This window comes from Rousettus aegyptiacus, unplaced genomic scaffold (genome assembly GCF_014176215.1).
Source record: "Rousettus aegyptiacus isolate mRouAeg1 unplaced genomic scaffold, mRouAeg1.p scaffold_m13_p_1, whole genome shotgun sequence".
NCBI classification, from domain to species: domain Eukaryota; kingdom Metazoa; phylum Chordata; class Mammalia; order Chiroptera; family Pteropodidae; genus Rousettus; species Rousettus aegyptiacus.
Window position 1 is genome coordinate 139,982,276 of NW_023416284.1, and position 17,764 is coordinate 140,000,039.

The following is a 17,764-nucleotide window of genomic DNA, read 5'->3' on the forward strand; positions in this document are numbered from 1 at the left end:
CTCAATAAATATTAGAATGAAATAACAAGTGAGTGAATGAGTAAGCTAGTGAATCATTCGATAGAATGAGCTGAGATTAAAAATAAAATCCTTGTGTCCCCGAGGCTTTGTAACTAGAAAGGTCTCATGTAATAAGCCATGTTGGTTTATGATCCTCACTCAGCAAGGGCTCAGGGTGCTTTACCTGATCTTGCTCACTAGGGCCAGGTAGCATATTTTCATATTCCTAAAAATTAATGAATTTTACAAAAAATAAAGGCATAAATATAAGAATCTGGCATATTCTACAATTTTAGCATAGAGTTACTATTCTTCTCCATTGATTGATTACATAAAACTTGCAATAAGAATAAAATCCTTTATATTTAAAGAGTATTATAGCTTGTTAAAGCCAATTTATGTAGATTTTCTCATTTATGTCTTATAACATTTCTGTGAAATTGGTGGGAAAGCTTTTTATTAGGGTAGGTCTGAGAAACTGGCTTATTCAAGGTTCACCCACTGATGTCAAGTTTTCTTGTATATATTTTTTTAACTTGCCAAAACAACAGTAAAATGTATTTCTGATTACTATTATTTGTAACAAAAGAAAACATCTTACCAGGAAAATTTAAGAAATCTCATTTAAAGAATAAAATACAATAACCAGAAGAATCATCAGTGATTTGGAATAGTGCAGAATGTACTATCAAATACTTGTTCAACTCCCTAAAAATGATAACTGCCTTTAACTGCACCAAATTGTTTTAAACTTGCTACCCATCATATTATGCTCACTTATAATGTTCTCTCTTATTTCTCTCTTAACTCTCGGTAACATGGAGAAGAGCAATTCTCTGTTTCATTGTTCTTTCCTTCAAATATCCTGATTTAAGAGATTGCGGACGCTTTAAGATAAAACTGCCAGAATTATTCCAAGGACTGACAGGTTTGCTAACAACCAAATGCTTTCAGATCACTGCACTAGCCTCAGATCCACCTCTGATATGAACCCCATATGGCTTCAGTCCTGTTTTCCTGAATTAACTCTAATTTCCTAGTGACCAAGGTCAGATGAGTCCAGATAGGGCTCAGCTGTTCTTACCTAGCACATATGTTCCAGTATTGTTGGTAATTTATTTACTGTAATAAAAATTAAAATGTAAATCTCAGCCAAATTCTCCTTTACCAAGGGAGACCTTGTTATGAACATTTTTCAAACCACCTATAAGGAACTATTACATGTGACTTTTCAAAACAAACTTAGATTATAGCATTTATAACAAAATATTAAAGTTAATGTTAGAAATAAAACTGATCATGTGGAATTTATTGAAAAGAAATAATTTGATTAAGTGCCAAATATAATACTACCAAATTTACATAAATAATTATAAAAAATGATCAAAAATTACTGTTTTTTCTTTTAGATATTTTATCATATTTATCCTTACACCAAAGTTCAACTAATTCTTTCAGACCTTGTGGTTTAGGAGATAAAACATTTCTTGATGAATTCTTTTTAATAGAAATAAATAGGTTTCTAAGATAAGGTGTTTTTTAGGTTACTTCCAGATGCTTTGGGTGTTATACCACCTGATTAACTTTGTTAAAGACTCTGAGTTGCAGTCAACACTTCTAATATCATATAAAGTAAACCATGTTACAAAATAGTACTGAATTTTCTTTGTACTGGTTATGCTTTGTGGTTCTAATATTTCAAACAAGATTAATGTTAAATGTTTTCCATCTCATTCATGAAAATGAACTTTCTTCTAGAACATACTTAAAAAGTTAATTTTAAATTCTTGCTTCCAGAAGTCATGCAAATATTGATACTATTATTTTCTTATTATAGTTTAGGCTCTCTGAAAGTCTTCTAAAACAGGTCCAATGAGCACAAGATTGTTCTTATATTTTAATTAATATTTGACAGCAAGAAAAATAAACAGAGGTGAAGAATTTATTCATATAGTCAAGCAATTTAAGCCAAAGACTATTTTTTTTAAAGAAGATGGATTTGTATTTATAAAATATGTTGCCCCCCAATAGGAAAAAAAAGATCTATGCAAATGATATAATAATAACCCTTACTTTATTAACTCTCATAACATTTCAGATAGAATAGATATAAAATTTCAAAGCACTATTCTTACAGTAATATCTTACCAGTTTTAAAATCTCTCTCCAAAATAGTTGGAAACAGAGTTGCCTAAAACTATTAAGTTATTTAAGACTGCAAAGAGCCAAATGATTTCAGGCTGCAAACTTCATTTAGAGTGGTGTCAGAAACTAACGCTTATTCTTAAGTTTTAAATCGTTAGATATATGTTTAAAATATTTTAGGTGTTTATACTGAATGTTCTTTTTAAAGCACAAAATCGTTCAGCATCTGTGAATTTCAAAAAGCATATTTCTTATTCTTTGTAAGTTTATTCTTGACAAGAATATTTTTTAAATTCTTTTGCCGATGTTTTATAGCTTAGGAAAACTGCTATTATAAAAAGACAGTGCCTTATGAACTTGTTTTATTTGTTTTGTGCTGGTACAGCAGAAATCCAATCAACTTACAAGCCTCAGCATTTTGATAAAATAAACACTGCTAAAATTGACATCCTAAATCCATATGATCTAACATAGAAAAAAAAGTGTCTTTAATGGGGAGCACAAAGAAAGAAAGGAAGGAAGGAAGGAAGGAAGGAAGGAAGGAAGGAAGGAAGGAAGGAAGGAAGGAAGGAAGGAAGGAAGGAAGAAAGAAAGAAAGAAAGAAAGAAAGAAAGAAAGAAAGAAAGAAAGAAAGAAAGAAAGAAAGAAAGAAAAAAGAAAGAAAAGAAAAAGAAATTGATTCTACTATGCAGTGCGACAAGGTTAAGATGCAGGAGAAAATAAGTTGATTTTATTTAGAAAATTTTAAATATGCTTTTTCTCTGCAATGCTCTAATTTTTATATGCATTTCAAGCAATATCTCTGAGATATGATTTGATTTGTTTACTTGACTTTATCTAAATTACTATGTACAACATAACTGTAAGGGTAATACATTTTTGCCCAAGAAGTTAGTTTGCTATATAATTAAGTGTATAAAATCATGATGTCATACATTCTAGCATCATTTTTCACTTTGCAAATCTACCTTTTCTGGTATTTTTTTTTTTCCTTATCAAGTATCTGTAGCATTCTCATCTGTGAAATAACGGAGTAAAACAAGATTCTCTTTATGTTCCCCCACCCCTTACACTAATTTAGTAATCTTTTACTTGGTTATACTCTAGTTGAGCAGCTTCTCTGTTAGGCTCTAATTTGTCATTATCTCAATTCTCTCTTTACAGAGAATGATATTATTTCATGCTTAGCTTCTTACCTGACTTTTTTTTTTTTTTCATATTTCTCTTAAATAAGACAGTCTTTTCTAATCAATTTGGCAGTAGCAATGCACAGGGCCAAGTTGTGTCCCAGTTCCTGAGTCTTTCCTAATGTTTTATCTTGATTCTTCTCTTCATCACTGTGGTCCAAGGCACCTTCAAATCCTGTGCACATTTTAGCTCAGCAGCTTAATTGCTGTTATTGAATTTATCACATTATTTGGCAATGATCAGTAGCTATCCATGAATAAAACGAATCATCATAATAGGAGATTGAATACAACAGTCTTTCAACATGTCTTTCATCATCAAACTTTATACTGCACCCTGGTATTCCTTCCTTCTAAATTTGCATACAATTTTCACACTCAACATACTCATATATGATTAATTCTACTTTTACTTACTTCCTTATTGACATTGAATTAATTTTGATTACTAATCTTTAACTCATGCAGCTTCTATCTGTTGATTTTAACTTTACAGATACTATAGTCTATTTTACTTTGAAAACATTCAACAATTTTCTATTTTATTGAAAATAAATTTAGCTTAGAGTATAAGTATAATTCTACATGTGTTCATAAATATTTGAATTCAGAGGTCAAGCCAATTGCAGTATTTTAAATCCTCTTTTATTTTATTTGAGATTTACCTTATTTGAAACTTTGTGTTATTGGTTTTTCTTTCGCTGGCATGTTCTTTTTTTTTTTTCCTAAAACTTTCTCCATTTGATTTTAAACATGCTTGAATCTCTTTAGTCTTTGAAAATCTTACTTAAACCAAAATACCTTTCTTTGTACTGCCCTGCATTTCCTCTTCTTCAGTGTCCTACTTTCTAATTACTTTTTTACTTTTTGGCATTTACTGGCTCCCTTTTACTTCCACATTACTTCTAAGTGCTCTACTCTGCTAAATTAGCTCTTGCTAGAATAATCAAAGAACTCTCTGTTGCCCAATCCAAGCACATGATTTAGTTCCCGTTGTATGACTTTTTTTTTTTTTTTTTTTTTTTGGCAAATCACTGCAGGTAACCACTGAATATCCTCTTGCTTTGACTGTACCACAATATCCAGATTTTCTTTTTAAATCTCTGTTCATTCTTTTTTTGTCTCCTTTGCAGACTCAGTCTTCTCTGCCATACATTGAAATTCAAAATTGAACAAATTGGACAAATTCAATCAAATAGGCAAGAAAGACTTGATTCAAGGCTATTGCATTAAGAGAAAGAGGCCAGAACTTAGTCTGAGGTCAACTCTACTGAAATGGGAGAGTTTTTAAGGGCTGCAATGAGAGTTTTTAAAGGTAGAAGAGATTTTTCAAACTGTGGTTGGGAATATCATAGCCATTGTGTTAGCTAATTGGCCTCACACACACACAAAATAAACTTCTAATATCTTCATGACAGGAGGTAGTTTTACAATTTGGAGCAAGGTTCCTGCATGAATTAGGCTTCTATCCTCCCACAGACACAGGACGATAGGTACACTATCTTCTTTGATTATAAAATATTGGCTTTTTGGCCCTTGAGAAAGACAGCCCTGGATTATATAAGTGACAAGAGGATTTTAAAAAGATTTATAGCTCAAAGGTGAAAAAAAAAATCATTTATAATTACACATGTTCTAAAGTAAATGATCTAAGAAAAATGAGGGAAGGGAATCCAGTGGTTAGACCATCTGACTTCTGTAAGGGCCTAGGTAAGAGTGAAGTCAGAGTACTGGAAGCAGGAAGAAGCCTAAAGTCTAGAAAGCTGAGGGACATGGTAAGGTCATCTTGATCATCTTGGTCATCCTTATCTATTTCTCTGTCATCTTCTAACACCATACTCCTTGACTCAGCCAAAGAATATTTCCTTCAATTAGCTCAACCTATAAAATTCATATCTAAAATAGCAGCTCTTAACTGATTTTTTCTGTTTAGAAGATTCTTCACCTCTCATTATATAGTTGACATGGATTCAACCTTCAAATATCAGTTTTTGTTACTTCCTTGGGGCATATTTTTTTCTTCCTTCTGTATTTTTAACTTTTTATTCTACTTTTCTGTAGATTTTTAAACTTTATTTTCTAATAATTCATTTGAGCTGTTCATATTTGATATCAGATTTTTCATATGTATTTTTTTCTCTGAATATATTTTTTTTCAAGTCTACAAAGGTAGTGATGACTTTTAATCATATCTTCCATATCTTTTCTGCCAAGTTCTGTTTTATATCCATAACTTGGAGGTGCAAATAAGTAACCGTGCTAAATTGGAAATTGTAGTCAAAGAATGATAACAACAACAAAAGCAAACAAGTCACATAGAATGTGTGTGAGAAGCAGATTTAATATTTCTAAATTGAAATATTTTGAGTTTTTTATTTTTATTATTAGAAATAAAATAATTTGTGTGACTTTTTATCCACACATTTATAAGAATTATTCCACAATTATAAGAATAATAATTCATCAGACAGGAAAGCTGTGTAAAGCTGTACAAAAATCATAGATAATAGATTCCTGAAAATCAGAAGTCAATCAAATAAGAGATACTTAAAAAGCAATGTAGAATAAGAAAAATGTTACATTTTAAATTCTGAAGTGATGAGTGTGCCATTTTGATTACATCAATTTTAGTGTTATCATTTATCAATTATTTATCTAGTGTCAGTCACAGATTTACTAAACCAAAAACTGTATCCAATTTTATTTTTTTACATAAAATTCCTTTGATCTGCAGGTGAGATTTAATTTTGATTTAATTTTGTATTTAGGCTTTACTTAATCCAAAGCATTAGGAGAAAAATTTTTACCCTTGAAATGAAATGAACTTGTTCTAATTATGTTACTGATTTGAACAAACAACTGAGTCTATGCAAAATCTCACTATTGGTCTTAATTATTCCAAAAATAATTTTATTATAATCTTAAATATTTATTTCATTTCCCTTTTCTATTACTCATATTTGATAATTTTACTTGAAAACAATTGACATGCTATCATAGCTGTACAAATTTTTAATCCTAATAATTTTATTCTAGATGTTTTAGCTGGTCTCTTTTAAACTTTGAACTGTTGGCCTTTTAGCATGTTTTAGTTTCACTGGAGAGCAAAAGTTTTCATTTCTACCCACTCTTAGCCCTAATGTTATACTTATTTTATAAAGCACTTGTGTATTTGTAGTTTTTTTCTCAGTAAATTTAAGGATTTTCTTTCCATTTTGTCATTGAAACAGTGCTGGAATTTTTCTAAGTATTGTTGTGTACCTGCCTTTTAGTAGTAATTATGGTAATATCACATTTATGACCTGGCACGTGCAAGATTAAAAGTATGCTTAAGCTGTAAAAAAGATTGCTTATCTATTTGTTTGAAAATAGTTATGGCTTTTTATAGCAGTGCAACCCGTATGATGAATATCCTCCTTGTGTTTATAGCTACAGTATTATTTTTTGTATCTGCATAAGAATTAAACTAGAGCAAGGATTTCACAGATGAGCTTTTCATAGCAGATGTGAATCTTATTCATGTTTATGTTTTACCAGTGCCTTCTGAACAAAACCCATTTATTTTCCTAATGAAATCCAAGGAAAGCCCTACTGAGAATTTTCAATTGGATATAAAAACTATTCAATTTTATTGGTCCAGAAATCTTTAGTTAGTTAATAGATATGAATGATAGATTTCTTGTCATCCTGAAGCAGGCTAAAGAAGTTCTGTGGTGTCCAGATTGTATCTCAGTGGAAATATAATCATTCTTATTTGTAATATCCTTATTTGTAATGAATTTCTCTCTTCTCTTCAACCTACATTTTTGTGTATCCTTGGAGGTTAACATGACATCTGACTTACAGTCAATCAAATTGGGAAAGATAACCTCTTGAAGTTTTATAGTGTCAATTGGTGTCCAGTGTCTGTCTCTTCCAAATTAATGTTATAGTAATGTTGAAAGATGAGATTATTCGCATAAGACACTCATGTGAGATATAAACTCAAAAAACCTTCCTCATTAATCTTGTTTATTTTCCTTTTTATTGCCTTCTATGATTTACTACTTCTGCATTTTTTGAATATTAAGACATTTTTGATGTATTTATCAAGTAAATCTGTATTATAGCAGGAAATATGATGATGGATTTCTATGAAAAACTTTTTTATACAGATTTTTATTTTCCATTTAGATATCACTGTTATTAATATGGGTATACGGTAATATAAGTAAACTAAATATAGCAAATTCCATCTGAATATTGTATGGTCACATGGATACTAAAGAATATCTTTCTTGTATATTTTATTTTTCCCCAGAAATCAAAAATCTCCACATATGACAAAATGTGGGCCTTTATGAGTAGTAGGAGACAGTCAGTGCTTGTCAAAAGTAATGAAGAAGGAATCCAGCGAGTCCTCACCTCTGATTATGCTTTCCTAATGGAGTCAACAACCATCGAATTTGTAACCCAGCGGAATTGTAACCTGACACAGATTGGTGGCCTTATAGACTCCAAAGGTTATGGCGTTGGCACCCCCATGGGTATGTTTTATGTCAGCCACTTGTTCTTTGTTCATTAATTTTAGTTGCTGTGAGATGGGGGTAAAACAGCACCTTGATATGCCATTACCAATTTTGCTTTTAATGAATGCATCTTGCTACATTCTGTTGCTGTATAAAACCAGAGAGGCAATTTAGATATCTGTTTATAAATGACTTAAGTCACAAAAGAAAATTTGATTTCTACCAAAATGGCTAATAGACATTTTTACTGTATCAATATTGAAAAATCTTACATCCCCCTATAGAACCTTTTCAATCCAACATTTAAAAGCTGTTTTATGAATAATGTAAAGTCTTTGCAACTTTTTTTTCAGATTTATGGCTTATGTATATAGTATTTGACTTAGAAAATTAACTAAAAGAATGAACCACAAATGGTTCCCATAAATATTTTATTTTATGTAAGAGAGGATACACATAGCAAGCTATTCTATAACATAGCTAGAATATTTGATACCCAGGGTCAATTACTTCTTAATATCCTCTTTCATGTAACAAAGTTATTTTCAATAATAATTATGAAATAAAATAAGAGATAATAATTGCCAAAAAAAAGACAAAAAGTGAAAATTTGGATTTATTGAATTTTGTATATGTATATATTTATACCATAAATAAATGAATGCATAAGTATATAATATTACAGTACATGCACACTTGTGATGGACATAATAATGGATCCTCCAAAATGTTCATAACCTAATCCCCAGAACCTGTGACTATGATAATTTATTTGGTAAAAGAGACATTATAGATGTGATTAAATGAAGTATTTTGAGATGAGATTATGCTGAATTAATCAGATGGGTTCAATGCAATCAAAAGTGTCCTCGTAAGAAGGAGGCACAAGGGTCAGAATCACAGTTAAGGAGACGTGATGATGGAGAAGCGAGATAAAGAATGTCTTAGTTCAGTATCATTGCTATAACAGATGATTTATGAAACAAAGAAATTTATTTCTCACAATTCTGGAAGCTAGAAGTCCAAGATCAAGGTGTCAGCAGTTTTGGTGTCTTGTGAGGACCCGACTCCTGGTTAATAGACAGCCATCTTCTCAATGCATCTTCATATGACTGAAGAGTCAAGGGATCTCTCTGGAGTTCATTTTATAAGGGCACTAATCTCATTTATTAACATTCCACCCTCATGACCTAAGTATCTCCCAAAGTCTCCATCTCTGAATACCATCATATTGGGATTGGTCTCAATGTATAAATTTGATGGGAGACATAAACATTTGGAGCATGATGGGGAAAATAAAATATATATTGTTAACAAATAAAATTTAACTAAATAAATTTTAAGATCTAATTGGCTTTATTAAACAATTTGTGAATCAGGCAGCATCTCATCTAACAAACAGAGAGATACTCCCAGTGGTTATATAAGATGGAAGCCTTTTCTAAGGAGGATGGGAGAAGGAAGTCATCAGCAAGAGGAAAATAAAATTTGATTGGAGAAAAGTAAGAGTTCAGGTGATGATAGCTTCTCCTTGGCTGAGCTGGCCCATTTCAGTTGGCTGGGCTTGGTGCTGTGCAAGAGGAAAACTTTCCCTCTGTTTGTATGGTAAAGAGATTGAACTTCCTTTTTGGGAATGTAAGGTACTTCTCTTCCTATTGGGGTCTTTAGCTGATATCTTCCTATTTGGGGTAATTGACATAGGATGAGAAGTCAAGGGAGTTCCCTCTACAGGTCTTTCCTCCACCAATTTTAGTTGAAGTTTCCTTTATTAATTTTGATTTTATATATATATATATATATATATATATATATATATATATATAAAGAGAGAGAGAGAGAAAATGATGGAGACAAAAATAGAGACAGAAAGAGGAGACAGAGAGAGAGGTCGACAAGAGATTTGAAAATGCTGCTGAATTAAAGATGGAAAAAGGAGCCAAACAAGGCCAGAAATGCAAAATACTTTTAGAAGTTCTTTTAGAAGGCAAGGAAACATTTTTTTTTCTCTAGAAGCCACAGAAATGCAGACTTGCAGATACTTTTTAAGACTTCTGAACTCCTGAACTACGAGATCATAAATTCATGTTGTTTTAAGCCACTAAATTAGTAGTAACTTGTTACAGCACAAACAGAAACTAATGCTATATGAAAGGAAAAATTAACAGATTAACCTGTTTTAATTACATTAATGTATTTTTCGAAAGAAAGGGAAAAACACTCACAGCTTGTCATTGACCTATCCCAATAATAAATAATAACACTACAATTTTTTGAGCCTTCTGCAAATTTGTCAATGACTATGCCACAACTAATATTTATATATTCATGTTTAATAAGTATGATAGCTATATGTCAATTTATCTTCACTCTCAATTTTTTTAATCTTAATTTTGAAAAATATCTTTCACATGAACTAACATATATATAATAGTTTAAAATTTTGACACTGATTCATAAAAATTCCATTTTATAATAAACTTCATAAATGTTAATTTGATGAAAGTTTTTCTTTCTTTGGAATAATTTCATCATAATGACTTCATCCAAAATTTCAACATTAAATTCCATTATATTTGGTAAAGTCCTCTGAAATTTATTATAGTTCAACATAGTATGAACTGCCTTTGAGAGAATTTTGTGATACTAGCTCCCACAACACTACATATTCTTACATTTATGTAGTAGTCTCAAAATAATGATTCCACAGTCATTGTAGAAATGAAAAACAAACAAACAAACTCACAAAACAATCTCGAGTTCTTACTCTCAAAAATATGCAAGTATAGCTGAGGCCACATGTATTAACATGAACTGTATAATGGGAAATCTCCAAATTAATTTGCAAGTAGAATGCAATATTCCAAGTAGAATAAGAACTAAATATATGCTAATTCAAAGCTCAATAAGAGTTGTATTGTCAAAACTCAACAGTAATTTTTTAGAACGTAGATAGATAAAAAATATTTTCAGGGAGGAATATTATATTTTTGACATGTTTTGACTTGCCTGTACATGGTGATAGTTGATGATACTGTTGTTTTTAAATTCTTCACACAAAATGAACCTCTTTATTGCCTGCACCAGAGAAAAACCTTCTAAAGCCAATGTATATATTAATTTAAAAGTTTTTAATTATTTTAATATAGTATAAATGTATAACGATGATTGTTTTCATAATTATAGTTCGAGGAGCTCATCATTTTAAAATGTTTTAAAATAAACTTGGGTTTTTTGCCCTAGTATTGTGTTGATGAAGTACTCAAATCATGATGTTCTACGTAGTTATAGTAGAACATCAGTATTTACATAGTCAATATTTACATAATGAGCTCAACAAGTTCATAAGTTTATGTACCATTTTGTTTGGAACTTGGCTAATATTTCAAGTGTACTCATGCTCATTTTATAAAAAGTTATATAAGCATATTTATATTTTAGAAAAGAGGCTGATAATGAACTATTAGAAACTATCATCATATAGTATTCTGCATACTGATATTCTAGATCTCACCTTGTCACTTGTTGTGATCTCAGATGGGTCACTTGAAATTTATGGTCACTAAATTCCTATTTTTTAATTAGGAAAATTAGGGAGTTATACTAGAAAATCTAAGATTTATTTAAATGGTAAATTTATATATATATTTTTCATTAACATGCCTGACAGATTTCCAGAGTTTGGTTTAAAATTGGGCTAGAAACTATATGGGAAATATGGTTAGCTGATGTTTTAGGACAAATTTTAAAAATTGGGCACAGCCTTAAACACTTGCAAGGGTTGGAAACAGTGATTTTTTTTTAGGCTCCCATTTTCTTATATTTTCATTTGGAAAAAGTTGGAAAAAATAGATGCATTTTTCAGTGTTGTTTCCGTGAGGGATAAGATTCTCATTTATTTCTACCATCCTCTACTGGTTTACATTATCTGGATGACAACTGACATTTTTGTCCCTTTGTTGTTGTGACCCACACAACAATAGTGCCTGCACTCTGTGAGCACTCAGTTATTATTTATCGAACAAATGAATTCTACATCAGGAATTATGATGGTGTAGCAAGATTTACAAACAGAGCAAATAAATAACTTTTAGAGCTAATGATAAGCATGGCATCTTTCGCTATTAAACGTGATGACCTCATTAAACAAACCTGAATAATCCGGGGTGGTGAGAACTGAGTAAGATTTGGGGAAGATATGTAAGGACTTTGGAGGATAGTACAGATATTTTTCAGTAATGATAGTTACATAGTAGCACTCATAATTTCAAAGTTTCTAAAATAAATAATTTTGACTTATACTTAATATAAAACCTTAAATGAATTTTTTGTTTGTTTTGTAAATATAATATACCCATGCACTAGGAATAGTCTCTATACACTGGCTTGCTTTGAGGAAGTGCTTAGTAAAAATAAACCAAAATTGTGTACTATACAAATCTCAAAAATCCATTTCAGATGTGAAAACTATTTTTAAAAAGAAAGATAATAGTTGAATTAGTTGTAAGGAAGCTCTCTATTATAGTTTATTGAAATCATACGAAGAGCAATTTTTGATCCATCTCTACCTTGTTTACTAAAAGGTATTGACTTATTAGGAAAAATATAAAACAACTAAAATATTAATTCATACATAAAGTATATATTAATGTAACTTTTTAAATTGACGGAAGTACCGGGAACAGCACAATGAATTTCTATTTCCTCTAATTTTAAACTTATGTATATATGATGACAACAAAACAAATTATAAGCTTTAGGATGTAGATATTTTTTTTCCGTTTACCTGTTCAACTTGGCTGATCTGATCAGCTCTTGCCCTTCTGAAGAAAGCTGAGTTATTTTGAAAAATATTTACCGATATTAGCAAAGTCACTGGTAAGAGAAACTCCCAGAAATCAAGTTGGATTATGTATCGAAGTGGAATCATTTCTTCATAGTCTGTAGATTAGTAGTATAAAATATTAATGTTTTCATTAAAATAAATTTTAAAAAATTAAGCAATAGCATATGATAAATTTCTAACTTTTATAAGGACATTATTGAAATTTTAATGTAAATGTATCAGTAAATACTAATAAACATTTTTAGAAATCTGAATAACATTGACTTTGCAAATTTATACACCAGGGAGAATATTTTAGAATATTTTTTTTAAATTTCACTGCCAGGTAATATTGAATTTAAATTTGTTAAAATGTTTCATTGTTACTAAAAAAGTATTTGATGCATTCAACATATAATTTTAGCCTAAACAAGACTGCAATAAATTTGAACATGATTATTTAAATTTAAAGGAATAAATATTCAAATCACTCACCTCTAGGTATTGCAGTATACTTTTTGTTTCTCTTATTCATATGACTTGTTTTTTTCTCCTTGACTTGATAATATTAAATTTTTAACTTTATCAAATTATATTTTATTCATTCATAACATGGCATAAAAGTAAAATTATTTTTAAATCAGTGCATTATGATGGATCGTAACTCATATAACTTCATTGAAGACGTATAACCAAAAAGAGGTGTTTCACGCTTTACTTCCTCAAATACATTACTTCTGAGAAAAAGATTTCAGGGAGTAATTTATGACTTGCTATGTCATACCTCTGACAGAAATACAGCTTCATGAAATATTAATATTTATTTAATCATTAAACACGATGGCATGCTACTCTAATATTTGAATGAGATTCTGACTTCCCAGAAACTTTCAACCAACATCATAATCTGCATTTCTCGACTAGTCAATTAGCATTTATCTTTTATATCGTCATTGCTCAAGTATATTGTAGATTACTAATACTATGTTGTATTTACTTAGTTTTAAAATTTTGTTAATCATAAGCCAAAACAAAACAAAACAAAAAAGAATGCATTTAAACATTTAAAATGTTATTTGAGGCTCTTGCTTTTCTGAGCAAGAGTTAGTGAGATAAATATATTCAAAGCAGAGCAATACAGGCTCGATTTCTGGAAATTTAGATCAGTTCCAGAAATTCCCCAGAATTTGAGTTTTTATCTGCAAGAGCCATAATCCATAATGAAAATTTCAGCTATACTAATATTGTAAATGTGATCAAATAGAGGAACTCCCTTTGCTTACATTACTGTTCGGATTTTCAGATACTGTCATAGAGGCATGTGTGCTTAATTAAACTCAGGAGGTTTTGAAGTAGGAAATAAGATATATTTCAAAAGTTATACATATTTTCTTTTTTTTTCCCTAAAAATTCTGCATCCACTACTTAGCCTGCTAAGCCTCCTCCTGTGTGATTCATTTAAGGGTCTGCCATCACCATTCATCACTCTGAGTGTGATGATTACTGACCAGTGTGTTGTGAAATTGCTGAATGACTCAGATATAAGCTATTTAATTAGGTAAGATCTCTTTACATAAAAATACCTTAGTAGAGCAATCAACAATGACGTGAAAGTAAAAGCTAAATAAGCATAATCCGGTTTAATTAAGCTTGGAGTGACATTAAATCCCTTTCATAATTTTCCTGACTGCAGCAATGTTATTTTAATGTGGCATTTACTGTATGGTAGAGTTTTGAAGTTTTAGGTGTTCTTATGCATAGTAAGTTAACTGAACTTCCTCTTTCATTCAAAAGAATTAAGGGGGGAAAAATACTCTGGATGTGATAAAGCCAAAAAGCAAATCACAGCAGTTTTCATTAAGAAGTATTTAAAATGTGTGAGCAGTTGCAATCTTGCCTCTTAATTCACCATAGGTGATAATCTCTTTATCCAAACAGGGAGCATTTCTACTTTAATGGCATTTTGGACTGCATTTCCTCCCTTCTGACTGCAGAACTAAAAGCCTTTCTGGTTTCTCTTTCCAATGTTGAGTGCATATTGCACTTTGAGGACTAGGCAGACTCAGCAGTACATGAGCTGGTAGGAAAGCAGCAGTCTAGATAAAGTCCATTAGGGCCAATTGGTGTTATTTCGCTTTCCTGTGTTCAGTTTGGTAGGAATACTGTAAAGTGAATGAAGGGTTTCATTAAAACTATTCTTATTTTTAACAAAAAGCTAGTAGCACGTTTCATTCGTTTGTTCTTCACGACTTCAATAACATATGGAATTATGTGTCAGCTGAGCAGAGGATTGAAAGAATTGTATTCAAGTCTCTGCATATTGTTGATGATGCTAATATTTTCTGTAATCTCATTTGATACCATTTTACTTGTGGAGTTAAATCATTAGTAAGTTTTAGTCAGTCAGTGACTATTTCTATGAACAAAATCCAAATTAAATTACTAACTTCATAGTGCTAGAACTACTAAAATATATACAATCATAAAGATTGTAAAGAGAAAATCTGAAAATGAATGCAAATTGAATATATTTATAATACCTTTTAATATTAATGGTAAATTTAAAGACAATTTTATCACACAAAAATTGTTATATATGTTTTATTTCTATCATGTTTACTATTTAGTTATAAATATTAGGGTACATTTTATTTTACAATTGAATTTGAATGTTACCTTTATAACGCATTTTATAGTATATTTATATTAATGATTACAAAATAGCAATAGTCCTATTAATTATTCTCAAGTAACTTTTATCTTATTGTAATGCCTTTGGACATAATCTAAAGTAAAACAATGTTACAATAGGTTGTATCATTGACTTTTTATAGTATGAGTATACCTCTTTGAGATATAAACAATGAAATCTCTTCACTTCTATTTTCTAATGTTAAATGCATGAGATTTCCCTGCTTATTTATTTCTTGTTATAAGATGAAATGAGAGATGTAGAATTGTTACTAGGGGAGGAATGTTGTTTGTTTAAAGTATAAGCCAGTGTTTATCAAAATAGAAATCAGTATGAAAAGCATATTTTTTCCTTGTTTTGCTCACCATTCATTTCTAGAATTCCCAATTCATCATATAATAAATATTGTAATATTCATTATTATAGATGCATAAAATTGCCGGCCTTCAGTTCTTCGGCTTTACTGAAATGACTGAATACATTTGTCTTCATTAGTTGGATGTAATGCACAAAAATTGATGCAAATTATTCATCTTTCTACAGGTCAAACTTTCTATTAAAATGTATTCTATTTTTTTCATTACACAAGTAGTATGATTTTAATGTTGGTGAAGTGATTTTGAAGGCTAAATCAAGATCTAATAATTTACAGAGCCTGAATTAACCCTCCCAAAAGTCAAATTATATTTATAGAAACAGTATATTCCTTCATATGTCTAGATTTCATGTCACTGAAAAGAATGAGTCTCAGTAAGCTATGCCTGCACCACAGACATTATCAACCAACTTTGCATGCTAGAATCTAGGAAGCTTCCATAGGAAATTTGATGAATTGTGAGCATCAGTGTGAGCAGCCTGCATTAATATTGTAAATTCTGACCAAATGGTACCTAAACAATGCATAAGTAGATAATTCTCATGAAAACAGAGTTAGTTCTAATAGATCTTATTTGCAAATATAGGATCATTTAATTCTTTTAGTTAGTGTCTTAATGCTGATTAGTCCTAGGCCATAAATTCAAATTCTATTACAGATTAGTTAGCCAGGTTAACTATATCAAACTGTCATCCTTTAGCTAACAGGACTAAGATCACTGACTAACTCTTATTAGAAAAAAAAAAAAATGAAACAAAGCATAGAGGTAAAATGTGTAAATACTAAATTACGAAGATGGGTACCTGGCATTTTCTGGCACTCATGTGAAAGACATTTTCTCAGTATATCATATAGACTATGTGGCCTTTGTAGTCAGATGAATTATGTACACATCTTAATTCCACTTCAGTGTCCCAGGTGTCCTCAGTGAAGTTACTGGGCCTCCCTGAGACTCAGAGTCCTCATCTGTAAATGAGTAGAATCATGTCTACATAATTAGATTGCACTAAAGATTATACATATCGTATTTATAGTATTTGGATCAGAACATATGCATTACGAAGAATTCCAAAGACTGTCATGAAGAAATGTGTTATAATAACTGAAAATATGTACTTAAGTTTTGAAAGTTATTTGTTTTTAAGTTATTTGTGTCGAACCCCTTTTGTTCTCTACTCTTATATATTCAGATATATTGACTAAATTGTAGATTAAGTAAATTGTTAATATGACCCATTCCTAACCAATCAGAAATATTTTCCTACAGAACTTAACTAGGGATTTATCATCAGCCAATAGTTACACTGTAATTAAGTAACCATAATTTAAGAGGAAAAAAGTGATTATCTACATTATAAATATGAGACAATTCTTACTGTAGGGTCTTATCTAACTAACTAAACAAAATTAAGTTGTTTTTTTTTTTTTTCCTCCGAACATTTCCTGAATGTTTAGTAAACAAAATCCACAATGTATTTAGAGAAGATTATCTCTGAAGACACATATGCTTCCTTTTCATTTGGTTAATTTATAAGAAATTTTATGACTCTTCATCTGCTGGGCTCTATAAAATAATGAACATAAAATAAAGATATAAATAAACCTCTTTCTTACAAGACAAATGTGGAAAAACAAATTTAACAAAATAGGGAAAATGCAACATAAACGAGTAGTCTGTTATATAATGCAGTGACTCAGAATGGTAGAGTTTAGTGAGGACCAAAGCAATCAGGCCAGATTAAAAAATGGACTTGAGCTCTACCTTAAAAAATGGGTGCTTTACTTTCTTAAAAAAGTTATTCACTCTCCCAGTTTGAGGCTCTCAATGATTAACTATGATGATGATTTTACTTAAAAATAATCCAACTTTTATGATTATTTCATTAACATTTGATAATGGATTTGGGATGAAAACGTAGAAAAGTATTCCTGACATTTCCGTGCTTATCACTATTCAAACAAATACTATGTAGATTAAAATTTGTAAGGAAGGCAGGGTTTCTAGAATTAAACTATTTTTATTTTCATACTTAA

General features: G+C 30.3%; 1 protein-coding gene across 5 annotated transcripts in view; it reads left to right on the forward strand.

The window, feature by feature from the left end:
• Positions 1-17,764, forward strand: part of GRIK2 (glutamate ionotropic receptor kainate type subunit 2) — a 545,286-nt gene that overhangs the window by 504,833 nt on the left and 22,689 nt on the right. For all 5 annotated transcript variants that reach the window (XM_016124557.2, XM_016124559.2, XM_016124558.2 and 2 more), the window contains one exon: positions 7,633-7,858. In XM_016124557.2, coding sequence (XP_015980043.1) covers positions 7,633-7,858 — 226 coding nt within the window. The remainder of the gene's footprint in view (positions 1-7,632; positions 7,859-17,764) is intronic.